We start from the raw sequence: 20,434 nt of genomic DNA, 5'->3' as shown, positions 1-20,434 counted from the left end.
TACTTTTATATAATAAACTTTTGTTTTGGTTTTCTCTTACCTGAAATGGTAAATATACGCAAACAAATTTTTTTCAAATATAGGGGAAAGTGTGCAAAATAATACCGACCTCTATACTAACTATACCTGGCTAGTGAACTGTTGATGCAGTTAATGCATTTAATTCAGAGCTAAAACTATTTTCAAGGACAATCCCCATCTGCTATTAAAACAGATCAAATACTTTGGAACAACGAAATTATTCTGGCCATATAAGGAAGTTAATTAAAAATATTCTTCACCTTGCTATAAAAAGAAGAAATGCAATAAGGACACACTAATCAGCCACTGCAGCGTCCCCCTGATGCACTTTGAGGGAGAAGAAAGGACTTATCCTGTAGACAGACAAAGTCCCATCCCCCAGATCAACCTCTCCTTTTCTCCACCTCTTACTCTTGCACCATTTGCCTGCTATATGGCCGATTTCTTGCCTCTCTCCACTAAAAAGCTGCAAAGAAAATGTCCAACACTCAGATCGAATTTCTCAAGAACACGAGAGTCTTCTTGACGTCACTTCTGACACCCATGACAGCAAAATCTCACTCGACAGCAAATGAGGAAAAGTCCACCCAATAGTTAGGTTTGGCAATTGTACATTTAAAAATAAATATATTTCTGTGCTCAGTCAATTTAAAAGAAATTCAAAAGCAAACGAAACCAAAACATAACAAAACAATTTTCTCCCTAGAATATATTTTTACAGTAAAGCTAATTCTGGTTTAGTAAGAGTTCAAGATGTGTCCTTCTATAGTAGAATCAACATGGCAATACATACAGAAAACTACAGTAAAAAGCATGCAAAAATAACTGGAACATCAGCTTTCTGTGAAAACAAGAAATGACAATGCACATCAAGCTAGTAGCAAGAAATACAAAAATAAATAAATAATAAATCTAGTTAAATAAAGCTTACCACTAAGCTTCTTCAGTGAAGCTTTCTTTTCTGAACCATTAGCAATTAAAACAAATCCCCTGGGACGATGATATCTTTGGGACGGTGCGTTTTAAAGACTTCTAATCCATTAAAAAGAAGTTTTCCATTACAGCAAGTTCTCTGGTTACAGGCTTTTTCACAAGTTCTGCTGCCTACAGTGTTTCCATACAGTCTCTTCTTTCTCCCACCTTTGTTGTTTTCACATGGGAACTTTGTTTTACTTGCTCATTTCTGTTCTCTTCAACACCGCCTCTTCTTCTCTTACTATGAGATACTACCAGAGCTGTCTATTTTTAAAACGTTATTAACAATGTCTAAAATTAATCTGGTCCCAGTGAAAGAACCTCTCTGACTTAAAATGCATTTTGCTTCTTAGTTCTTACTGTTACTTCTATTTCTATTGTCCACAGCAAGGTCGTTTACTTCTTATCAATAAAACAACTGAAAAAGGAAATTTTATCACTCCCACTCCAGAAAACACATCTGGAAATACACATCTGTATACATCTCCTTAACCTTTCCCCATCACAGCTGGCACTGAGAACACGTCCACAGTAAAAATATTTTGGTCAAGTACGATTTTCATTCCTGCTTTCAGTATGGAGTTTGTGGGCAGGAAACGAGTTCTGGGGGATAAACTCAGCGAAGCAGGAAAAAAAAAGGTCACGATACTCCTATTTATAAACAGATACCAATTTCATAGTAAGGTGTTTCATAAATCAGTATAAAGTGGGGATGTAGGCAAACCATTCGCCTGCATGTACTTGTCTGCATTATAACTCCCTCTGGACAATCAAAGAACCAGAGCACAGTTTGGGGTTAGAAGGGACCTTTAACCCCACCCTGTTCCAACCCTCCCTGCCACAGACAGGGACACCTCCCCAAAGCCCCATCCAGCCTGGCCTTCAACACCTCCAGGGATGGGGCATCCACAGCTTCTCTGGGCAGCCTGTGCCAGGGCCTCACCACCCTCAGAGTAAATAATTTCTTCCTTTTACCTAACCTAAATCTTCCCTCTTTTAGATTAAAGCCACTCCCTCTTGTCCTATCCCTACACCCCTGGAAATGGTCCCTCCCCGACTCTCCTGTATCCCCCTTTAGGTACTGGCAGGCCGCTGTAAGATCCCCCCAGAGCCTTCTCCAGGCTGAACGACCCCAGCTCCCTCAGCCTGTCTTCCCAGGAGAGGTGCAACAGCTCCTTGACCAGCCTTGTGCCTCTCCTCTGCACTCATTCTGGTCCATGTCCTTCCAGTGCTGGGGGCCCCAGAGCTGAGCACAGGGCTCCAGGTGGGGTCACACGAAAGCAGAGCAGAAGAGGTCAACCACCCCCCTTGTCCTGCTGGCCCCACTGCTATTGATCACCTTGCTTTTCGAATCACCTTGTTCCCACAATTGCAGCAGTTATGGAAGGAACATCATCTAACCTGGGAGACCATTCTGCAGGAGACGGCGTTGGTTGTGCTTGAAGGAGAGGAAGGACATGGTGGCAAGCTTGGTTACAAGGCTGAAAGGTAACTGGAGAAGCAGCAATATGACCTCTCTCCAAGGTGGCTGAGAGCCTCTAGCAAAAAGCAGCTGAGGTGTCTCAGTGCGAAAGTTTTCCAAGAAGGCTCCTGCTTCCCTCTGGAACCTTCTAATCATCCCTCTGGTCAGCCACGATCAAATGCACTACAGGTAAAAATATTTATCTATGCACTTGGCTAAATGCCTCAACAAGCTTTGATCACTGACTGCTGCTTAAGCCCAGAGTACAGAGTCCCTCCCAGATGCTCAAGCTGCTCATACCTTTCCATCCCAGTCCCAGCTCCAGACAAGACAGACAGACAGAACTTCCTCTGTGTCACTCTCCCCACTCCCAGTTCCAGTTTCAAGTTTTAAACAAGATTTTTCATGCTTCCCTTCCCCTTGTATTTCCTCCTAGGTTCCTGGACACAGCCCTCACCCCCTGCCAGGAGTGAAATTACTTTGCTGTTTGAACACTTGCTGGTCCCTCCTGTTTTGCTACAGATACTCACATAAACTAATCCATTGCCTTTGGAGTACCTCACACTTGTGTGTGTTATGTGAGCAGAAGGGAAGAAGGCATCAGAAGAAAGCTGGTACAAGAGCATGAGTCTAGGTATCTTTCAAGTTATGGTAGACAGAAGTCAAGCTCTCTATAGGTTCATGCACGGCAGATCCTGCGACTGAAGAAGCCCAGCTAGGAATGTCTGGGCAGAGCACCATGACATGGTATGATAACTGTGTAGGGGCTACAGCAAAGCCATCCACCTGGCAGCGATAATAAATGATAAAAGCTTCCAAAATAATGTGGTAATGGTACAATTAATGGCACAATTAGTCTCATTTGGCATCTCTTACACCACAACTGGTCACCCAAACACCACGAACAGTTCTGCCATTCAAGATACCTTGAATCCATGGGCAGAATCATGAAAGAAACTGGAACGGCTCCTGATGTGTGGGAAAGTTGCCAGCATGTTTATAGATGTACCTTGCTAGTCAACTACAATCTGTATTACACAGTAGCCTCTTCTGGTTTTGAGCTGTAGCTTCCCTACACCAAGCAACAGATGGAACTGTGTCAAGTGCTACCAATTTGTGTACGGTCATGAAGGCCAAAGGCATGCGTGGTTTTGTCAATACTACTTATTTACCCTATCGGAACGGTCCTGAAGGATGACATCTGGAAACTTTGACCAGCACCTCTGCCCCACAGAAGACAAGTTCACTTTAAACCAGCTAGTAATTGGTCAGCAAGTGGCCAGGGTCGTAAGGCTTTTGGGCAATAACCACCTGAAGCGTCATGCACTGAAAATCTGAACGTAGAGAAATGTGAAGAAGTTTTGTGACTACTGCTACATTTTTTTTTTTAATCCTTAAAACAACACAACTACATGAATTCAAACTTGTTTTCTTCATCTAAACCACGATGGAATACAGCTGCAGAGCCAAAAATTCTCAAAATACATGTATTACACTTCGGACCATCTTTCTGCTCGGCAAAACGATTCTCAGGAGAATTGCCATTTCTTTACCACAGCTACCCTATGAATGCAGCACATAGGCTGGGAGGATTAAGTTCTCCACTCCTCCCCAGCAGTGCCTTGCAGCACACATTGTCCAAATGCACCATGCTGAAGTAGATCAGGGAGTACACGTCACGTTGTCACTTGAACTGCATAATAAAAAAAAGGCATTAGAAGACTTCCATGGGTGAAAAACATGTGCATCATGTTTAAGAATCCTGATGATACAGAAGCAAAGGCTCGCAGGCCTCTTTTTAGAAGTCTCAAAGCTTATGCAGTGAGTAGGTTTAGCCGCGGAAACTAGATTTTAACAAATACAGAGTAAATCACTTAATAACATACAAGACAGGAAAGAGTGTTTTGATCTACACATCCTTCCTTCTACTAAAACACTCTGAATACCAATGTAAACATGGCCAGACAGCTTTACAAACAAGAATTATTTACCCTCATTTAAGTATACTCAGTGGTAGACTTCAGAACATATATACAAATTTGAATATCATTTCCTAATTAAAAGCAAAACTTTCTGTATACAAGTAGTTTAATACCACATTACATAAATTAGATTTTTTTTCCACTGTACATGGCTGAATACAGATAGGGCCCAAAATGTGATAAAATCTCTGTTCCTGTTTAAGGAATACAATGTGTTTACAATTAAGAACCCTGCTCATGTCCATCCCTACACATTTGTTCTTCTCAAAAAGAATTGACAAAAAGGGATATTCCCATTTGGTCATGTGGATGTACACATAGAACATTAAAATTATTTAGGGCTAGAAATTAAAAAAATAATCTTTATATATTATTAAGAACAAGTCTCCAGTCCTGCCTGTAATCATTTTACATGTTTTTTTCTCTGAAGACAGCCTTACTCCAGCTCATCCTGCCCTCACAGAAGACCAGCTTTGTGCTAAAATTAGCAAACAGAAGTTCATGGAACAGCATTTCAGTATTAACACTTTTAAATACAGACACAAAGGACAGAAGCTGCATTTAAAATAACCCTTCTAGTTTAATCTGAATTATAAAATATCCTCGCAACCATTAATTTTCCCCATTAGTTCGAAAGAAGTGCTCCAGCTCCAATTCAGATGTCCCAGAATAACTGAAAAGTAGCTGCTACTAGGTTCTGAATGGTTTTCTCCCCTCCAAAACAGTAAACCTAGTGGTAGGATATGCACCTTGAAGGCTCTGTGGAGAACCATGTATCCCAGCTAATTAAAAAGCAACTTTCCCCCTCCCGTAATTTCTAATCAGCCATGGGGTACAAGGAATGTATACGCAACTGATTGCTCTTCTGTACATCTTCATTACCTAGAGGCTACCTCCCTTTGCTGCTGCCACTCTGTTCCCACCAAGCTGCTCAGTCTGGAAGACAGACAGCTTTATAATCATACACAAAGAAGCAGATATATGTGAGCATGTTGTTAACCACCTCGAGGTGTATGATGTTTTCTGTAAAAGCCAGACTTTCAGCAAACAAAACAAAAAAAACACCCTTTTACTCTTGGACTTGATATAACAAGCACATTCTGCAAATAATTAAGCTATATGAACATAAGTTAGGTTTTTGCTCTTTGAATTTGGTGTTGTGGTTTAACCCAGCAGGCAGCTAAACACCATACAGCCATTTGCTAACTCCCTCCCCCTCCTCCTGTGGGATGGAGGAGAGAACTGAAGGGAAAATAATAATGAGAATATTTATATATAAACTCAGACACCAATGGGGAGAGAATTGAAGGGAAAATAATGAGAATTTTATATATCTCTCCATATACACACACAGAGCAAGCGATGCAGAGTGCTCATCCCCCCCGACACGTCCCCGAGCAGTGCCCCTGCCTCCAGCCCACATTTATTGTTCAGCACAACACCATGCAGCATGGGACATCCCTTCGGCCAGTCTGGGCCAGCTGTCCTGGCTGTGTTCCCTTCAGCTCCTGGTGCACCCCCAGGGACCTTGCTGGCAGCACAAGGAGCTGAGAAGTCCTTGGCTCTGTGCAAGCACTGCTCTGCAACAACTGAACCATCGGTGTGCTATCAGTTATTTTTCTCGTACATGCATAACATGGCACATACCAGCCCCTACAAAGAAAATTAACTCTATCCCAGACAAAACCAAGGCAATAAACTAATGTCAATTCCAGTCTAAATCTAAAGCTCTTCAATTGTTTATATTATTTGGGCAAGCAATGTCTGTTCTTTTTATAGTTAGGACAAGATACACAGATTAAAAGGTCTGCAATAGACCTGACCCATGCCAAGACACACACATCTGCTTTTTCCATTCACACAAAGTTTTTATTAATACTGAATATGCAGAACACTGCTGGCAACTCTTGCCCTGCAAACACGGGGATGGAACTGCTCTAGTCTACGAAATTAAATCTAACTATGGAGAAAAAAATATTAGATTTTTCACAACTCATACACTTAAATTAATGCACTGAACAGATAAACAGAATGAAGATTTGACTGCATTCAGAGGCCATGATTTTCCTTATTTTTCATTTTTTTTCTACTTTTGTTACAGTTCTGTTATTTTTTAAGCCACTGAATTTAAAAAGAACTAAAAAATGTGTTTATTTTAAACTCATATATTTATCTTTTGCCACATAACTGCTGGGGATTTTGCATATCTTTATGAAAGATTAATTTTTATTGCCATGTTTCTAGTATAGAAAAAGCATACCATATTTTAAAGAAATCAAAGTTCTTAAACTTAAGATAGCTGCACTTCAGTAACGTTCTTTTCATGAGCAGTTATTTGCACATGTAAATTATCAGACTAGGCAATTCAATTATCCTGAAACTTTTTTTCCTATGAATTAAGAGCATGCATGTCAGACTACTGCAATATTTAATCTATACAAGTACATTTACTTATTTAAACACATGTTCAATAAAAAAAATCTATCAGTAGATTTAACTAATTTGCTTTTTATATTTTACTTGTAGGAAACTTAAGTAGTTTCTTAATTTAAGTTGCTAGTCTCAAGATTCTTACCTATATTTCTGCAAGACAAGAATTCTGTAATTGTTTTAACTTTTGAAATGTGAAAAATTACTTCTTACGTTGGAAAATCACATACTGACCTCTACATGGGTACCAAAAAGTTTGTGTTGTCTGAGTTATCTGGGATACTAGTAGGAGCCACAGGTCATTCCCTTGAGCACATCAGCTACAAACAAACAGGATTTCCTAAGATACTTTAAAGACATGAACTCAAAAGCTAAGGAATCAAGCAGCACTTTGTTCACCTAAGCACCTTCAAAACAGGAAAATCTGGAATCAGCTGATATCTATGACTTACTGTATGAGGAAAAGTCTCATTCACCTACTTACCCAAGCTTTCTACTCCTTTCTGTCTAATTACTGTAAGAATTAATTTTGAATTATGTCATTTTCTAGGAAAAAAATAGCACTCCTTGAAAGCCAAGTTTCACATACAGGGTTAATTTCCATCTTCAGCAATTCACTAAGTACCTGATTTTCTGAGAACCACTGGGTATCCTTCTGACATAATGGTGACAGGAAAGACAGTCTATATGCCATGTAAAGAGATGGCCAAAACAATTTAAAAGCACAGTTTACCCTGTCTTTCCACAGATGCATGCATTTAATCACAGACTGCAAAACTGAACTCCTCCCCAAATCAATTTTTCTTTGTTGTCATGCATAAAAAGAAATCAGGGCACTCGCATGCATAAACAGCATCAGACTTCTTACCCTTTCGTCCCATGATTGAGAAATCAATAGCAAACAATGCTGCACATGAAGGTTAATCGACTGATAGAAAAACCAGTTGCAAAGTAATTTCTGTAAATAACAATGATAAAATGTTTTAATAAAACCTGGGGAAAAAATATTAAGCTACCTTTTAACAATCAGTGAAGTGTCTACATATAGTTTAAAAGCACATCTAGGCTTTGATGTGGACAGTATTAAGTTCAGCTCTTACACATAACTCAATAATCATATGCCCAGACTGGACACACCAAACTAACAACAGCTGAAGAAACGTACTTTCCAAGTTTTCACAACCTATGTATTAGAAAAATTGTGCATTCAGCCATACTTAAGAGTGATCCAAAATAAATGGAAGGTGATGAAGGCAGGAATGACATCACTAGATACTATTTGCGATGTGTTAGTAGAAGTGATTTTCACTTTCTATGAAGCATGCAATTCCCCCTTCCCAAGCAGACTTAGGATGATACTTACATGGAGGGAATTGAGAGCCAACAGAAAGCAACAAATTAAATATCTATTTAAAAATTACGAAGTCTTAAAGAAATCATGCAGATTCATTAAAAAGTATGGAAGCAGCCACTCCACTAGGACACAAAGTTGGTTGTGCTATCATGAGTGAAATAGATCCACAAAGTACAATTCTTTCAGCTATGAATTCCTGGATTTTTTTTTCTTATCATGATCAAAGGATGCATTAAGATGAATTCTTACTTTTTCTTTTCAGTGTGGAAAATATGATCAGCTAAAAACCAGATCAAGAAAACCTGTATCTAAATGTTTACATATTGGAGGCTAGTATTGTTTATTATGAAAAGAATCCATTATATACTTTGTGATCACGGTATTATAATAGTCACAGACATCCTGACAAACAGCTATTTTCCCTTACAGACCTCTGTCTAATACATGGCAAACTGCCAAGGTAGCGCAAATGATGACCTTCCCTTAGCATCTGTTTTTCAAGTTCTTGTGTTGGTCTGATTAAGCAGTTCAAAGAGGGACTTGATTTAAAAAGCTTCCAGCGACAGACAATAACAGAGCTGCTTCTTCCTCTCAGGTGCTAGAATCAAGCAGCAGATGATGATGTGAGATAATTCCCCATGTAATTCTTTCATAACAGTCAAAATTTTATAGTGTTATAATGTATTTATTTTAACACCATTCTAAGTAGTCAACAATACTGTTAGAGAGCTAATAGGATTTCTACTGCATACAAAACGAATTAAGGCAATTATGAAAAACATTTCATTATGTGGAAGGTCCCATTTGGGGCTTTAATGTGCCAAGGGTATATGAGAAGCATATACCAGATGAGAAAAAGTATGTTAGGTGGAAGGATTGGACAGAGATATTAATTAGAACTGTGACATAATTTTTGCTAAAAACAAATGAACAAACAAACAAAAAAAAAAACAGAATGCATTAGCCCATGAAGTATTTATGGGGACAGAATTAGGAATACATCTCCAACCACCATGGGGTACTGTAGAACTGTACTTCATAGGGAAATAAACCTTCCCTTTATTAACTATCTTATTATTATAGAATAAACCTAGAATTTTGAAAGATAAATAACTAAATTTTCCCTAAGTTGTTGCCCAGGAAAGAAATTAAAAATGAAAACACTGCATGCCTCTTAAAAAGAGTTAAGAACTCACTTGTATTTCAAGTTACTATTTCAAATGCTGTTTTCCTCCCTATGCTTAGAAAAGCCCTATTTAAAAAGAAAAAAACATTTTATTTTTTTTTAAATAAAGATTATGAAGTAACTTATCTCAAAGCAGCAACATCCAAGAAATAAGGAAGATAATCACTCTGTGTAACTGTTCTATCTTTTACCTACTTTTGTATCACCCAGACTACAGATGTTACCAGTACAACACAGCTGCAGACTAGCTATCTCTCCACAAAAAAATGGCAAAAAGCCACAGGGTACTTTTACAGTTGAGGAAACAAAATTTTATATAGTTTAAGGAGAAGGAATCAAGACACTCAGCATACTTTGGGAAGCACTGTGAAGTTACCAAAACTTACTGCATCAGAAGCAGGCCAGACTGTGGAAGCATTTCCCCGTAACTGAAACATGAAGCTCTTAGATAAAGTGATCTCTTTCTAACTGGCAAAGAGTAGGGGGGATGTTTGGATTACTAACTTTTGCAGTTATTAGTTCAATAAAAGAATAACGGCAAATTACATTTGTCAAAATCCTTTTATTTACTCTCTGAATTTGCTTGTCAGGCAGGCAGGCAGTCATACAGTGATCTGCTAATCACCGGATAGGATCAGTTCAAAGTAATATTATATACTTAATTTTGAAGGCTTTGTTAATAATTTAAGTATGTTAAAGAAATTAAGAGTAAGTCATGTAAAAGATGACTAAAAAGGAGATATCCATGCATATAGCTATCACAAGTAAAATACCTTCCTATACTATGCAGACATTATCACCTGTATCAAAAAATCATTAGCTAGAAAACTGTACTTCAAGCAACTCAGTAAGTGTGAACATCTGGAACTTAATGCTGAAGAACTAGTCTTAAATGCTTTGGTAAATGATTTATCTACGCTTTTTTCCTTAACAACAGCATTTGTGTCATTTCAACTCAAATGCAGCCAACAAAACCACTGAAATCACCCATGTTCTGCAACGTGTTAAATGAAATAATCTGTACAGATTACTGAAAATTGTTATTGCTACAAAAAATATTTTTTACAAGTATTTACAAAAGCACTGCTTTGGCGAGCTCCCTACGATTGCTGCAGCAATTACAGCATTACACGATAGCTCTACAAACTAGATGTCAATGCAAAGGCCATGCCTTGGCTAGCCCAAACCAAGCACTCTTACATCTAAGATTAAAAGAACAGGTTGAAAATTTTGTCTTTATGAGCAAAATAATACTGTATTGAGACAAAAACCTTAACATTATTTTGTTAAGGGTTCAATGCAGCACTATGACTCCATATTCTTATGTACGATTGATCGACAGCAACATCAATTAAAAAAAATGACTACCCCAGTATGTAACAAACAGCTAGCAATTGATTATCCTGGATTAATAGGACTGATTATCCTATGATTATCCGGGACTTCATGCATACTTTTTAGACAGTTAATACTGAGGGAAGTGATAACTGTAGTAACTTCAGGCTGAGTTTTAAAATGTCTCCAGGAAGAGTGAAAGTCTCTGAAAAGACCAAGTCTCTCTGTGCAGTTTTTCCCTAACACCACTGTCCTGGCTTTTCCTGACTTTCTAAACCACCGCTTCCACACCCTGATATTCCCTCAATAACATACTTGAAAAAGGTTTAGAACTTCTAAAAGGAACTAATATAGACTCATGAAAGCAAGTAGAATGACACTGGAAGACAGGTCAGGATGATCTGAGAACTCCATCAAGCTTTCCTTGTAAAAATATCCTACTATTTACTTCCATTAGAACTTATTCTAGCAGAACAGAAAACATTTCTGGAAAATATTTCAGAGCCTTTTCCACATTCTGTTCTTAAAGATGCTCAATGAATCTGTTGATGTGTGGGACAAGGGAAGTCCAAGTGGTAGATCCCACCTTTACAGTGAAGGTTTACAGTTTACAAGAACAAATCATTTACGATTTCAAAGTTAACTCTCTACAGCGCCAACCAATGTTTCCTCAATACGCTCTGAAAAGAATCCTGTGGAATCTATCAAGAAGCCTGAATCAGTAGACAGCACCCTCCCTTCCACATTCCGAAAGGTGAAGTTGAGGGCTGTCTACAATATACATGCATACTACTACCTTATCTTTGCTCATATAGTCAAAAAGTGGTCTAATACACACAGAAGATAAATAAATGGCGGGATAGTTCTGAACACCTCACTGCAGATAAAGTTGTTTTGATCTCATTAAGTTCCACCTGACCCTGTAGTTACCTACATGCATTAGGTTAAATAGTGTTAAAAATGACCCTCAGCATAAAAATACCTGGTGTAGAAAAAAAGATTTTACTCTTCCAGTCTAATTGCTTAAAAAACAAAAAATGCTCCCAGCATAAATGACTATCATGATAGAGGCCTTATTAGTACTAAAAACTGAAATTGAAACACAGCAACAGTTCATGATATTGAAAAAGCTTGACCACAATACACTTTGAACACTTTATGCCAGCACTTACAAATCTGAATACATACATAAAGCATACATGAATATTTACCACTATTTTTTACATAAACTCATGTCTATGTAGAGGAATAGTTTATTTATTTATTTATTTTACCAGAAAATTAAAAGAATCCTAAATACTTACATTAAAGTATTTTACATTACAGTGGCTCAAACTGTCCTACATATCAAAATATGACCATACTTACAGATTAGACATTCATAGAGGTGTGACCATGTAACACAACAATTATAGTATGATATTTAAGTATCCAGTAGTCACAGATTACAAATCTTAAATCAGCTAAATAAAATCCTCCAATGTTTCCCAGTGAAATTAAACACTTGTGAAACTCATTACAAACCTATAAATAAGTGCACTCAATACCACTGTACTGTAACTTTTTGAAGAACTCTTTATTCTCATGATAAAGCAGTTTGCTTTATCCAAAGACTGATGTTAGTAACTTTGCTAGAAACCACACTGGATTTTTCTAAGTATACAATAGAAAAAGCTAGAAAAAAAAATATTAGTGGTATTTCTTTTGATTTGTGAAAGTTGCTACTCTTCATAGTAAATAAGAATTTGATTCTTAGATACATCTGCTTCAAAAATTGCATTTGATTTGTTGAAACATTAAAATTTTTGTCTCATCACTTTATATACTAAACAGCAATTCTACCTACTATAAACAATACTTGCAATTTGCCAAAGATGGATATCACTATATTGAAGTATCTTTCTGAATACAAATATTTCAGAACATACTTTAAATCATAAAAATCATCAATGTTAAACTGTGCACATCTAACTGAACAGAAAAAATCAGAAACTACGAGGTTTCTTTAGAAAAAATACACTGAGATCTACAAAGATTGAGGCTGGGTAATATGAAGATCTTAAATATTTTTAAAATGACTGCAAGTGATCAGCAGTTGTTGTTTGTTTCCAACCCCTCTTCCCCCCTTGTTAATTCTGTTAGAATTTTAGCCCCCCCTTAAACATTATCTGAAGGTACTGAAGGCAACAATACTTACTAGCAGGCATTGTTAATCAGGAATCTGTCTTCAATTTCACAAAATATAAGCTATAAAGAAAACAGAAACGTAAGTCAAGACAATATCTCTAGACAATTTGCATCCAGACATATGTAGAAACTTATCAAAAATGAGCAAGTCACATTCCTTAGCTCCAACATCAGAGGCTGTTACCACAGAAATCCAGATACCATTTCATCTCACCAGACTACATGTAGTTTTTTCCAGCTCTTGAAATCTGTTATTGAAATCTGTCATTCTGTTCTTACTTCTGATGCCCAATTAAACATTTTCCTTGTGTTTACTGGGATGACCTTTCGCACTGTCACTGTTTATGGTGCTGAATGGTGTACAGCCTTACAGGATACTTCTACTTCAAATGGAAATGACAGCACTACCTCATTAAAAGAGCTCTGAAAGGTTTCTGTTAGCATAGCAAAGAAAAGCTATGCTAAAAATCCATGTGGGACTTTCTTGTACATTTTTCTTCCAGTATTAAAAAGAAATAGATAGATCTTAGACCAGAGAGCAAGCTACTGTAAACAAAGGCTGCTTGGTATATTTTTGATGTGGTATATTTTTGTTATATTGGTATATTTTTGATATTTTTACGCAATTAACAAATTTATAACAACCTTTTTTAGGGATAAACATACCCTAATATAATGTTTAAGCAATTATTATTAAAATGCAAATTATCTTTTTTTTTTTAAATGTTAAACCAGCATAATTGGTTTTATTAACCACCACCTTCTTGTAAACATACCTTTTTATAAATTAAAAAAAAAATCTCAGTTAAACAGACTGTGCTATTGCTTTCAAAAAAAAAGAATTTACATGGAAAAAATACAACTAGTATCTGTTTATATGTGTATATAACAAAGATTATTATTGACGTGACAATGTTGGAACAAACATTTTATTTGGTCACAAGTATGTTTAAATAATCATACACCAAAGCAATGTTCATAGTTACTAAAAATAAATTTGACTCTGATTGCGTACTTATTTCAATAAAAGGTTCCAATTTGCTGACAGCAACCATGATTAAAAACAGTGCTTCAAAGTAATTTATTTAAAATATCCTGTCCTGGTATCAAGCTGTACGCCCCTCTCCAAGGACAGAGGGAGAAGCAGCATAATTTGATAAGCAGAAATATGTGGATTGTGATGTTAAGCAGAAACCTGGAAAAGCAGAATTAGAGTGCAGTACAGAATTTAGCTGAGAGATTACAGAAGACAGATTTACTGAGATATTAGAACTACATAAAAATGCAAAAAGCCTGATAAGAGGTTCATGGGAGTCAAGTGACAAAGACTCAGCGTTTTGCTGACTGTCACTAGCAATCAGGAACTCAAAACACTATGCTAGTACAATACCACTGTTGCTGCTAAGTCAGTCAACTAACTTCAGAAGATGTTAATGTAGAAATTACCAGACAGTTGCTTAAACATTCCAGACAGCTGTTCAAAGAGAAAATTGTTGGTTCTGTTTTTATATAGTTCGCTGCTTTTTAAACACTTTATGACGTGTAACAGGGCCAAAGAATTCAATGTGGAGGTGCTGTGATATTTAAATGCAGAACAGAGTCCACAATTTCCTCTCAACAAAGTGTTGAATCACAGACTGATTAGTTGTAGAGCAAAGTTCAGTCCACTGATGCTAGTAGCTCCTCTAACAGACATGGTAGAACAGAACTAAACTAAAATAAGAAGCTTCCCACTGTGAGTTTGATTTGCTGTTTTGTCACTGAATTAGATTTTACAGATCAAGAGAGGAAAAAGAAAAAACACATAATTTTTTGAACTAGAACTCAACTATAATTTTAAAAAGATACAGCAAACCACAATAAGGCAGCCATAGTTTAGTTTTCCTAAACAGGGAACAGTGTTTAATGTGTCTACATCATTCTGTGATATTTTACCGACCACCAGAGACAAGTTAAGGCTACGTACCCATTCAATACACAACGCAATCGACTCCTGGATTTGCAAAAGAGGTAACTAGGAGTCATATCTCATTTTCTGCCAAAGCCTACAAGTTATTTTGCTTTCCTAAGGATAGTAGTAATTCTAAACAATTACAAATTAAGTACAATGTATTTACATGTAAGTGCACTGTATACTAAAAGACAGATCAATACTTGTATGACACATAAGGGTCATTTTTCTTAACAAACACTTTCAGTTCAGTTTTAAAAAGGTCACGAACAATTTGGCAAGGTTAAGGAAATCCATTGTTCTAGTAGACTTAAGCAGCTTTATCACAGGAGTAAAAAAAAAAAACACTTTGTTCTACTGATTGTTCCTGATCATCTCCTCCCTTGTGTGCTTACCTTTGACTTATCATCGTTACTTTAAATAACCTGAGATACAAAATTAAAGAACAGCCAAAGCTATTTCTTACTATCCAAAGATTCCATAAATGGCACTAAAATGAAAACTAAAGAGCAGTCACCTTTTTTTCCTGTTTGGCTTATGAAAAAAAAATCTCCATAAAACATCTAAAATGGAAAAATCTCATGAATCATATTTCACTGTGACAGACTGTAACAGTAATTTTACAGTATATGGCTCTATTCCAGTGGAGAAGAAAGAAGAAAAAAAAAAGTTCTGTGCCAAATCTGATTTAATAAACATCTTTTTTTTTAATTAAATTCATACGCACAAGTGCTGGATGAGGGAAGAAAAAGTATTAATAGCCAAGTTATCTTCTGAATCCAACACAATCAGATCTGTATTTCCAAAAATGTAACGTATCCTTGAGTTTCAGGGAAGGAAGCAGAAATTGGCATACCTAGGGTACTGTATTTTCTTCTGGTAAGTCCACCATTACCTAACTTGGTTACGTAACACTATAAATAATTAACTTGACTTTGAGTATTCAAAATGACATTGTCAGCTGGGCACCCATCCATTCCTGCAAATTAAGACAAAGGGAATGCAAGTTTAAGCATCTCTGAGAGTCAGGCAATGCAGGCTGGGCAGGCATGAGCTGAAAATTTTAAAACACACTGCCCATTAAATTTTTATATCACTTGTTTCCCCACCCACTCATGTCTTCTATTTGAAAAATTGATTAAAAAAAAAAAAAGTTTAGTTTAAAAAAAAAAAAAAGTTTAGTTTTGTGGATTGGCAAATGGCCAATGAGATGCAACATTAAGAAGTCACATGCTCATTCTTAAACGTAGACTGTTAGGCTCCAAGTACAATTTCCAGAACTCCCAAAAACGCAATTTGAGATAAAATTACATAGCCCAGTTCAATTCGATGAACGTACCTAACTTGATTTTGAATTAGCTTTCTCAGGAAGAGAAGCAATGTCACACATGAACCTGGCTGTGTTAAAGCGGCAACCCTGTTATTTCACCCACCAGAACCCACCTGAACAGGCATATCTAAAGGGATATTTGTCCTGCCTCACCTTACAGAATTCAGTCTGAGTATATGGTTTCAGGACAAGAGACACTGAATAAGTGTTCCTGAGTAATACTCTCCCTCCTTTCTCAAAGGCTAGTTTAACCCAATATCCATTTCATTTATAAAGATAAAGGCACCATTCCTATGCCTTGGTACGTATGTTACCAGCGGTGGCTTAAAAATCCATCAAATAAACACTTTTTCCCCTTTTCAACTAAAAAGCACATGATCTGCTTCTACATATCAAAACCAAATCTTCAAAGTTGTTTGAGAATATCACAGTAATTTTACAAGTAGTATTTCATTACAGAATTAGGCTGTGCAATTAAGTCTCTGATACCAACAAAAGCTGTTTCTGTCCTGTACTTTTTACAATTTAGATTCCATAATTACAAGTGCAGTTCCCTTTCATTATACTTTAAGTTCAACTGATGAATCTGATTACTATTGCAATGTCTCCTTCCACTTATATTTAATACAAAATTTGTTTGTTCTTCTCTCCTAAATGAGCCTGGGTCAGAAACAGAGATGTTAATGTTCATCATTAACTGCAAACATTTTCATAACATGATGCCCAACTTAAAACAGTTACCTTATAATTAAATATTAATTACAAGCTACATTCCAATTCTTTTTTTTTTTTCATGAATCGGAAATGAATTCCATTCTAACAATTTTTAGAAAAATATTATAAGTGTTATTAACAAGCTTGCACAAAATCTGTGCATAAGCATTTGCAAGCATCAAGGCACTACAGTCAAGATTTTAAGTCAAATTGCTAACTGCCCAAGAAAATTTTACCAACATTTTTAAAAGCATCCATACGTGAGTCTTTTGGCAAGATGTCTTAAATACTAAAGTTACTCAAGATAACATTTTAAATGATTTTTAGTACATTACATTACTTCAGGAAGCAGATTGCCCATGCCTTGCCAAAGCCTTGAATGTTACTCTGCTCTTATCTTTCCTACACAATTTGCAGGGCAAACATCTGTTGTAGCTTTACAAGGTATAACATGGGCTAGCTAACTTGATTTTGATACAAAAATTATAGCCTCGGCTCTCAGCCGCAGGCTTTTCCACTAATTCTCCAACGAAGCACAGAGATCTCATAATCCACTCAAGGCTTTTCTGCCTTCCTAGTATCTCAGCCCGAAGTACGATGGGATACTTCCCTACACGTATTAAGCTTAAAGAAAAAAGTTGTAATATAATTAGCTCTCAGTAACAGGATTTGGGAACCTGCCCCTCAATTATCTTAAGTATGGCTCCATGCGGCGCGCTTACTGGTAAGTACAGCAGTCTGGCAAATCCATCCGGTAATGACTGTCCATTAAAATGACCATAATCTGCCAGGCACTGCTATGACAGAGGCCCTGACAGCAGCAGCAAAGCATGTAACAGCTTTGGAGTAGAAGATCAAGCTCTTTAAGAATGCTGTGGCAGCGTAGTTGTATTGCACAGTTAGTTACACGGCTTTAATTAACGCTCAGCGAGATGTGTTATGGGCCAACTGAAGGAGACCACTGTGGGAGAAACTCAAACCCACACCCCCCACACACCTTCCCTGCTTGCAGACTGATAACACAGGGATATTTGAGCAAATCCCAGACTACTGACAGAAAGTTTTTTTGTTTGTTTGTTTTTGTTTTTTAACGTATGATCGCCTCACAGAAGGCCTCCTGGAGCTGGGGGTCCTCCTGAAGGGTCAAGCAGCACAGCAACGGGCTCACAGGAGGACAGGCTGAGGGGGTATCTCCTCTCCCAGTCCTCCTCCAGGCAGCCCCCCAAGTCCCTCAGAGCTCCCCAGATCTCCCCAACTCCCTTCAGAGCCCCCCAGGTCCCCTCACAGCCCCTCAGAGCCCCCCAGATCTCCTCACAGCCCCCCAAACCCGCTCCCCGCCGCCTCTCCTCAGCCCCCCGACCACTGCCTCCCCGCTCCCAGACGCGGCGAGAGGGAAGGGACGAGGAGCGCAGGCCCAGGCGGTGGCAGCGGGGTAAACGGCCGCTCCGCAGCTGCCCCGACTCACCTCAGCCACCTCTCCGCCTCACTTTAGCCGCCGCCATTTTCGCCCCCCCCACCCCAGCCCCCCCGCGTTAAGTTGCTCGGAGCGCGATGCACGCCGGGAGATGTAGTCCTTCTGGCCGCCCTGCTCTCCTCTCCCCGCCCATCGCTCCTTTCACGGGAGCAACTACGGAGGCATCGGGGCAGGGGAAGGAATTCCCCTGGGACTGCTCAGCAGCCCGGCGCCCAGGAGCCGTCTGAGGAGAGCAAAGCCTCGGCAGAGAGGCAGCCAGGGACCACAACTCCCAGCAGCCTTTGCGGCAAAGGCTCGCCACGGCCCGGAGGCAAAGGGGGCGGGGCTACTGGGGCACCTGTCCCCACCCCACAACGAGGCCCCGCCCACTCCCTGCAGGCACCTCCCTGCTCTCAGTGTCACGTGACTGCGCCTCTCCCCTCGGGGGAAGGGGGCGGTGGCGGCCATGTTAGGGGGAGGTGGCGGTGGCGGCCATCTTAGGGGGAGGAGGCAATGGTGGTGTAGGAATAGAAATGTTGTTTTTGCAGAGTTAAGTTGTTTAGAAGGAAGGAATGTGGTACTGAGACATGCTTACAGTGATAAGAAAGCTTAAGCAGGTGACCTGGTAAAATGCAGACAACCAGACTCCTTAGGACAATTAGGTGAAAATCACGGTGTTAAGTCAGATAAGTGAAGAAACATTACCACTTCAAACACTAAAAATGGCAAAAGGAAATTGAAATTTGACAGGCCAGCTACTGAAGGCCATGCATTGTTTGTGAAGCATCAGATAGATTGTGAACCTGGATTACCCACTCAGTGGGGAAACAGGGGAGGGTCCTGTCATCAAAAAGTATATAAACTGTGTTTTGAACTAGTAGATGCGCTCTCTCCTGCTTGTGGGGCGCCCGCCATTGCAATTGCGAATAAATTACTACTTCACTGAGATACTGACCTGAGCCTAATTTATTGGCTACAGAGTGTTTCTCACAGTGGCAAAGGGGTTTGCGGCTTCAGAAGGCCTGCCTGTCCACTTTGGGGCCAGGATGAGCCCTAGCCTGGAGGGCGAGGCTCTGACTGAGAGTTTTTTTGGCAGTGCTGCTGCTAAAACCTTGTTTTTGGCGTGGTGGTGGGTCTGAGCCTTGAGGTTGCGTGAGGAAATGTGGTGTCCTGAAGGGCGGTAGCATGCCCAGATGGGAATAAGTGAGGTCAAAGTTAGACTCTGCAACGGGGTGTTGGCAGAAAAGCTGATCCTTGACCTGGCTGTTATTTGTGGTTTAAGTGTTCGTGCCTCTTACCAGTTGCTGCTGGAAGACAGGAGGGAGATGGGCCCAACAAGCTGTGCTTTCCCAGTGCAGCTGAAACCAGTGTTCAAACTTATCCAGACACAGAATAACAAATAGCCCAAATGGAAATTATGTAAAACTGCTGCAGATCCAAGGCAGCATAATCTCTTAATCCATTCTCCTTGAAATAACATTACTGGCTTCAGAATTTCATGTATTTTTTTTCAGGTCTGCTCATGTTACGTATCCTGAAGAAAAACTTGTATTTTTTTTTTACACTGCTTGAATTCGTTTTCCTTCTTTTCAAACAATAATACAAGCAGGATCAGGATCAGTAACACATGTTAATTGGAAATAATGACTAAAATGCCAAATGGCAGGTGAGATGTCTCCATACCTCACGGTTTTTAGCTGTATCCAAAATAGGTAAATTTAGGGAAATTGTCAAGAAAAAAAAAAATGTAATGTGGGACAAAGTGATGGAGTTAAAAGGGTCCTTTTTAATTGTTTATATGATTTCTGAAATGTTGCTCATGGTTTTGAAGTTATAGGGCTGAACATGATGACCATAATAAGAAAAAGAGTCTGCCTTCAATAGATTTCTATATTGAAGTGTAGAAGAAAATTCTTATAAATTTTTCATCTGCCAGAAACATAAGTGAATGATCATGGCTTGAACTCCTCATATGGGATGCACCTTCAAGTTCAAAGATTGTTCTTCCAACAATCAGCTACAGGCAGCCTGATCTCTTTACTGAAGTGCTTCAT

General features: G+C 38.6%; 1 protein-coding gene across 3 annotated transcripts in view; it reads right to left on the bottom strand.

Moving 5' to 3' along the window:
• EFR3A (EFR3 homolog A) overlaps positions 1-18,538 on the bottom strand; it is an 82,322-nt gene extending 63,784 nt beyond the window's left edge. Inside the window, exons 1-3 of one of the 3 annotated variants that reach the window (XM_068672671.1) lie at positions 18,393-18,538; positions 15,740-15,862; positions 12,943-12,992 (exon numbers count right to left, since the gene is read on the bottom strand). In XM_068672671.1, the coding sequence (XP_068528772.1) occupies positions 12,943-12,952 (10 nt within the window). In that variant the 5' untranslated portion in view covers positions 12,953-12,992; positions 15,740-15,862; positions 18,393-18,538. Of the gene's footprint in view, positions 1-7,738; positions 7,829-12,942; positions 12,993-15,739; positions 15,863-18,392 lie in introns of all 3 variants that reach the window. The other 2 variants (XM_068672669.1, XM_068672670.1) reach the window with 2 other exon arrangements.
• Positions 18,539-20,434: the final 1,896 nt, after the last annotated feature.

This window comes from Anas acuta, chromosome 2, assembly GCF_963932015.1.
Source record: "Anas acuta chromosome 2, bAnaAcu1.1, whole genome shotgun sequence".
Lineage (NCBI taxonomy): Eukaryota > Metazoa > Chordata > Aves > Anseriformes > Anatidae > Anas > Anas acuta.
The sequence above is the reverse complement of the archived record's forward strand: the minus strand, read 5'-3'. Positions and strand labels throughout refer to the sequence as shown.